Raw genomic sequence first — 6,057 nt, 5'->3', positions numbered from 1 at the left:
GTTGAATGAAATGATATACACCATCTTTCAAAAGTTTGGATTCACTTAGAAATGTTCTTATTTTCCATGAAAACATACATGAAATGAGTTGCAAAATGAATAGGAAATATAGTCAAGATGTTGACAAGGTTATAAATAAGGATTGTTAATTGAAGTAATAATTGTGTCCTTCAAACTTTGCTTTCGTCAAAGAATCCTCCATTTGCAGCAATTACAGCCTTGCAGACCTTTGGCATTCTAGTTGTCAATTTGTTAAGGTAATCTGAAGAGATTTCCCCCCATGCTTCCTAAAGCACCTCCCACAAGTTGGATTGGCTTGATGAGCACTTCTTACATAGCATACGGTCAAGCTGCTCCCACAACAGCTCAATAGGGTTGAGATCCGGTTGCGCTGGCCACTCCATTATAGACAGAATACCAGCCGACTGCTTCTTCCCTAAATAGTTATTGAATTGTTTGGAACTGTGCTTTGGGTCATTGTCCTGTTGTAGGAGAAAATTGGCTCCAATTAAGGGCTGTCCTCAGGGTATGGCATGGCGTTGAAAAAAGGAGTGATAGCCTTCCTTCTTCCAGATACATTTTACCCTGTTCAAATCTCCCACTTTACCACCACCAAAGCACCCCCAGACCATCACATTACCTTCACCATGCTTGACAGATGGCGTCAAGCACTCCTTCAGCATCTTTTCATTTTGTATGTGTCTCACAAATGTTCTTCTTTGTGATCCGAACACCTCAAACTTAGATTAGTCTGTCCATAACACTTTTTCCCAATCTTCCTCTGTCCAGTGTCTGTGTTATTTTGCCCATCTTAATCTTTACTTTTTATTGGCCAGTCTGAGATATGGTTTTTTCTTTGCAACTCTACCTAGAAGGCCAGAATCCCGGAGTCACCTCTTCACTGTTGACGTTGAGACTGGTGTTTTGCGGGTACTATTTGATGAAGCTGCCAGTTGATGACTTGTGAGGCATCTGTTTCTCAAACTAGACACTCTAATGTTCTGTGAAGGGAGTAGTCCCCTGTGAAGGGAGTAGTTATGTGTGTGCGCGTGCTTGCACGTGTGCTTGTACGCTTTTTGTGTGTGCATGTGTCTATGCGTGAGTGTGTTTATGTCTGTGTGATTGTGTCACCCCAACCAGTCAATAACTGGGAAACCCCTTTTGAGTGTACAAGAGTGAGGTACCTCTTTGAGTAATGGAAACATGTGGCAATGTTGTGTTGTGTGTATTTGGTTGAAGTGGTTGTTTGTTTCTCCAAAACACTGGATACTAGAGTGACTAACAATTAACTGAGATGACTGACACTGGACTCACCAATGTCTGGATGAACTGATGGTGGTACAGTGGTGGTGAATGCTTTCTCACTGATGGAATGGGAACTTACATTATTTCCTAACTACTGTAAGAACTGGATCCACAGAAACAGGGTTAGATACATATGGTTATCATCAGCACAAGTTATGCACCGGGGCCTCCCACTCCTCTTTCAATTCTGGTTAGAGACAGTTTGCTATGTTCTGTGAAGGGAGTAGTACACATCTTTGTACGAGATCTTCAGTTTCTTGGCAATTTCTCGCATGGAATAGCCTTCATTTCTCAGAACAAGAATAGACTGATGAGTTTCAGAAGAAAGTTATTTGTTTCTGGCCATTTTTAATCTGTAATCGAACCCACAAATGTTTATGCTACAGATACTAAACTAGTCTAAAGAAGGCCAGTTTTATTGCTTCTTTAATCAGGACAACAGTTTCCATCTGTGCTAACATAATCGCAAAAGGATTTTCTAATGATCAATTAGCCTTTTAAAATTATACATTTGGATTTGCTAACACAACGTGCCATTGGAACACAGGAGTAATGGTTGCTGAAAATGGGCCTCTGTACGCATACAGTATGTAGATATTCCATAAAAGATCTGCCGTTTCCAGCTACAATAGTTATTTACAACATTAACAATGTCTATACTGTATTTTTTTAATCAATTTGATGTTATTTTAATGGTCAAAAAAATGTGCTTTTCTTTCAAAAACAAGGACATTTCTAAGTGACCCCAAACTTTTGAATGGTAGTATATACAGTCGTGGCCAAAAGTTTTGAGAATGACACAAATATTAAGTTTCACAAAGTCTGCTGCTCCAGTTTGTATGATAGAAATTTGCATATACTCCAGAATGTTATGAAGATTGATCAGATGAATTGCAATTATTTGCGAAGTCCCTCTTTGCCATGCAAATGAACCGAATCCCAAAAAACATTTTCATTGCATTTCAGCCCTGCCACAAAAGGACCAGCTGACATCATGTCAGTGAATCCCTCGTTAACACAGGTGTGAGTGTTGAAGAGGCTGGAGATCACTCTGTCATGCTGATTGAGTTTGAATAACAGACTGGAAGCTTTGCACAAAAAGGGCTTCACAGGCAAGGATATTGTTGCCAGTAAGATTGCACCTAAATCAACCATTTATCGGATCATCAAGAACTTCAAAGAGAGCGGTTCAATTGTTGTGAAGAAGGCTTCAGGGCGCCCAAGAAAGTCCAGCAAGCGCCAGGACTGTCTCCTAAAGCTGATCCAGCTGCAGGATCGGGGCACCACCAGTACAGAGCTAGCTCAGGAATGGCAGCAGGCAGGTGTGAGTGCATCTGCACACACAGTGAGGCGAAGACTTTTGGAGGATGGCCTGGTGTCAAGAAGGGCAGCAAAGAAGCCACTTTTCTCCAGGAAAAACATAATGGACAGACTGATATTCTGCAAAAGATACAGGGATTGGACTGCTGAGGACTGGGGTAAAGTCATTTTCTCTGATGAATCCCCTTTCCGATTGTTTGGGGCATCTGGAAAAAAGCTTGTCTGGAGAAGACAAGGTGAGCACTACCATCAGTCCTGTGTCATGCCAACATTAAAGCATCCTGAGACCATTCATGTGTGGGGTTGCTTCTCAGCCAAGGGAGTTGGCTCGCTCACAATTTTGCCTAAGAACACAGCCATGAATAAAAAAAATGGTACCAACACTTCCTCTGAGAGCAACTTCTCCCAACTATCCAGGAACATGTCAGGATTTGGCCAGGGTTGTTCTGGGTTTTGGTCACTAGATGCCCCCATTGTGCTTTTTGACCTTATGTTTTTTCCCTTGTTCCCCATTATTATTTGCACCTGTGCCTCGTTTCCCCTGATTGTATTTTAACCCTTAGTTTCCCTCAGTTCTGTGCTCTGTGTTTGTATGTTAGCACCCAGCCCTAGTGTTCTGTGTATTCTTGTCGATTCCGGTAGATGCTCTTGTGGAATTCTGTTTTTGTTTTTGAGTATCTCTTGAGGCTTTTTTGTGCTATTCCTACCACCTTTTGGATTTGCCATTTTTGTATTGAAGGACTTCTCCTTTTTACTTTATTAAATACACCGTCTTAAGTACTGCTGTGTCTGCCTCATCTTCTGGGTTCTGCTGACTATTCGTGGCTCAGTTGGTTAAGTGACTGTTTCTCACTCCGGAGACCCAGGTTCGTAACCGGGTCCTGACAGAACAGTTTGGTGACGAACAATGCCTTTTCCAGCATGATGGAGCACCTTGCCATAAGGCAAAAGTGATAACTAAGTGGCTCGGGGAACAAAACATCAATATTTTGGGTTCATGACCAGGAAACTCCCCAAACCTTAATCCCATTGAGAACTTGTGGTCAATCCTCAAGAGGCGGGTGAACAATCAAAAACCCACAAATTCTGACAAACTCCAAGCATTGATTATGCAAGAATGGGCTGCCACCAGAATGGGCTGCCATGTGGCCCAGAAGTTAATTGACAGCATACCAGGGCGGATTGCAGAGGTCTTGAAAAAGAAGGGTCAACACTGCAAATATTGACTCTTTGCATCAACTTCATGTAATTGTCAACAAAAGCCTTTGACACTTGTGAAATGCTTGTAATTATACTTCAGTATTCCATAGTAACATAGTAACAAAAATATCTAAAGACACTGAGGCAGCAGACTTTGTGAAAATTAATATTTGTGTCATTCTCAAAACGTTTGGCCATGACTGTAGCCATTGATTCTTGAATAATATAACTTAGAAATGCCTCGTGAGTTTAGTTCGTCTAACATACCCCCATCAGGTGGGGCTGTTTGAAATCCCAGGTTGCCCCTTTAATTTAATCCTTCAATATATGACTCCTTACCATACAGAAATCAAAATGACTAACGACAAGAGGCTTCCATTCTGGGATTATAAAGGTAGGCATGTTTATTGGATGGAATTTGAACAATAACCAAACATGAAGGCAATCATAATACTGTAATGGTACATTTACAGATATGAAGATGGAGCATATATTGTTCCCAATGAAAGCATGGAATATATATATATATATTTTACCTTTGTTTAACTAGGCAAGTCAGTTAAGAACAAATTCTTATTTACAATGACAGCCTAGGAACACTGGGTTAACTGCCTTGTTCAGGGGCAGAACGACAGATGTTTACCTTGTCAGCGCGGGGATTCAATCGAGCAACCTTTCGGTTACTGGCCCAACGCTCTAACCACTAGGCTACCTGCCGACTAGAATAATACAGTAAAATGTACTAGAGTTGCGAGGAGTTTCTCGTGTTCCTACAATTTATGAATCCTATCTTCTCATCCAGCTGAAAGAGGTTAAGTTCCATATCCCCTGCATGCAGTACCTGCAGTATCAGCAACCATGTTTTAAACAAGGTCGCCTATCCCTTGATAAATTCCCAAACAGTAGGTTATTACCAAATTGTTCATCAATCTGAACTGGCAATTCATTTTCTTTTCATGTATACCCACTAAACACACACCAGAGTAATGTTAAATAATACAATATATATCACCAAAACAATTATTATACATTCTATCAGTTCTGGAGTGAAAATCAATAGCTTTTTGCGGTTAAAGTCCCTCGTTTGTCAAGTAAGTTCCTGTTTGAACAGACAGTGACTCAAGCTTGGAAAGTGCTGATGAAGGTTGCTCAGCCTCAGAACTCACACGATTGTGGCCTTGTACATGTCAGTGTTGGAGTCTTGGATCCCCTCTGATTGGTCGGGGGCGTTGAGGGGCACCTGGGAGGTCTTCATCCGGCTTTGGCACTGCCGGAGCTCAGTGGCATACCCTTGGAAACTGAGGCTGAGCTCGGAGTCTTCTCCCCGGATGATGGTGACCTCCCCCACCTTAACTCTCTCCTCCCCCTCCTCCTCCCCCTCCTCTAGACACACTCCCTCCACATCCATCACCTCCTGTAGGGCAGGCTGAGAGCGGAGTGCTCCAAGATACGGCGCCCTCTTGTGGGAGCGGTCAAGAGCACATGCTCTTTTTCTTCTCTCTGGGTAAGGAAGGGAGAGATGGGAGAATTAGTAATAGAAGGATGTGCCATTGGAAGAATCTCAATTGCATTCTCTTAGAGTCCTCTCTCCTCACCTCCTCAAAAACCCATTGGGGAGAAGGTCAGAGGGGCGGGACCTCTGGCTTTCCCATCCAATGGGTTTTGAGAAGACGGCGAGGAGAGGGGACGCGAGGAGTATGCAATTGAGAATCTCCAACTATGTTCCAGCTGTAGTATTTGCCACAGTGGTCAACAAATAGGATAAGTACCAATACTCCACAGCCTTGAGGCCTCCAATCTACCATAAATTGGTGAATATAATTGCTAATCAGTGTTGGGGAGCAGTAAACTACATGTAGTTCAACTAGTAATTGAACTACAATTTCCAGTAGCTTGGTGGTAGTTGAACTAAATTCCAATCTTAGTCGTGTTTTCAGTAGTTACTAACTTTCTAGGCATGTAGCGGTTTAAATAACTACTGAACTAAACACTACCAAGAAAATTATACATAAGTGATACAGACGACACAATAATACATTGTCACTTGAAACAAATAGTTTTTGAGTTGAATAGGCTAAATTACATTCTGTTAACATATGAGCCCAAAGTAAACTGTTCTTGCAGTTTGTAAGATGACAATTGTTCGATGACAATTCAGATGACAATTTTTCACAAAGTAGTTTGGATGTAGTGGACTACTTTTTCAAAGTAACTTCATTTAAGTAAACTATG

At 41.7% G+C, this 6,057-nt stretch overlaps 1 protein-coding gene across 1 annotated transcript in view; it reads right to left on the bottom strand.

Moving 5' to 3' along the window:
- Positions 1–4,211: 4,211 nt before the first annotated feature.
- LOC135516359 (regulator of G-protein signaling 12-like) overlaps positions 4,212–6,057 on the bottom strand; it is an 80,905-nt gene continuing 79,059 nt past the window's right edge. Inside the window, exon 18 of the mRNA XM_064940617.1 lies at positions 4,212–5,325. Coding sequence (XP_064796689.1) covers positions 4,988–5,325 — 338 coding nt within the window. The 3' untranslated portion in view covers positions 4,212–4,987. The remainder of the gene's footprint in view (positions 5,326–6,057) is intronic.

The sequence above is a fragment of the Oncorhynchus masou genome, chromosome 27 (assembly GCF_036934945.1).
Source record: "Oncorhynchus masou masou isolate Uvic2021 chromosome 27, UVic_Omas_1.1, whole genome shotgun sequence".
In the NCBI taxonomy this organism is placed as follows: Eukaryota; Metazoa; Chordata; class Actinopteri; order Salmoniformes; family Salmonidae; genus Oncorhynchus; species Oncorhynchus masou.
The sequence above is the reverse complement of the archived record's forward strand: the minus strand, read 5'-3'. Positions and strand labels throughout refer to the sequence as shown.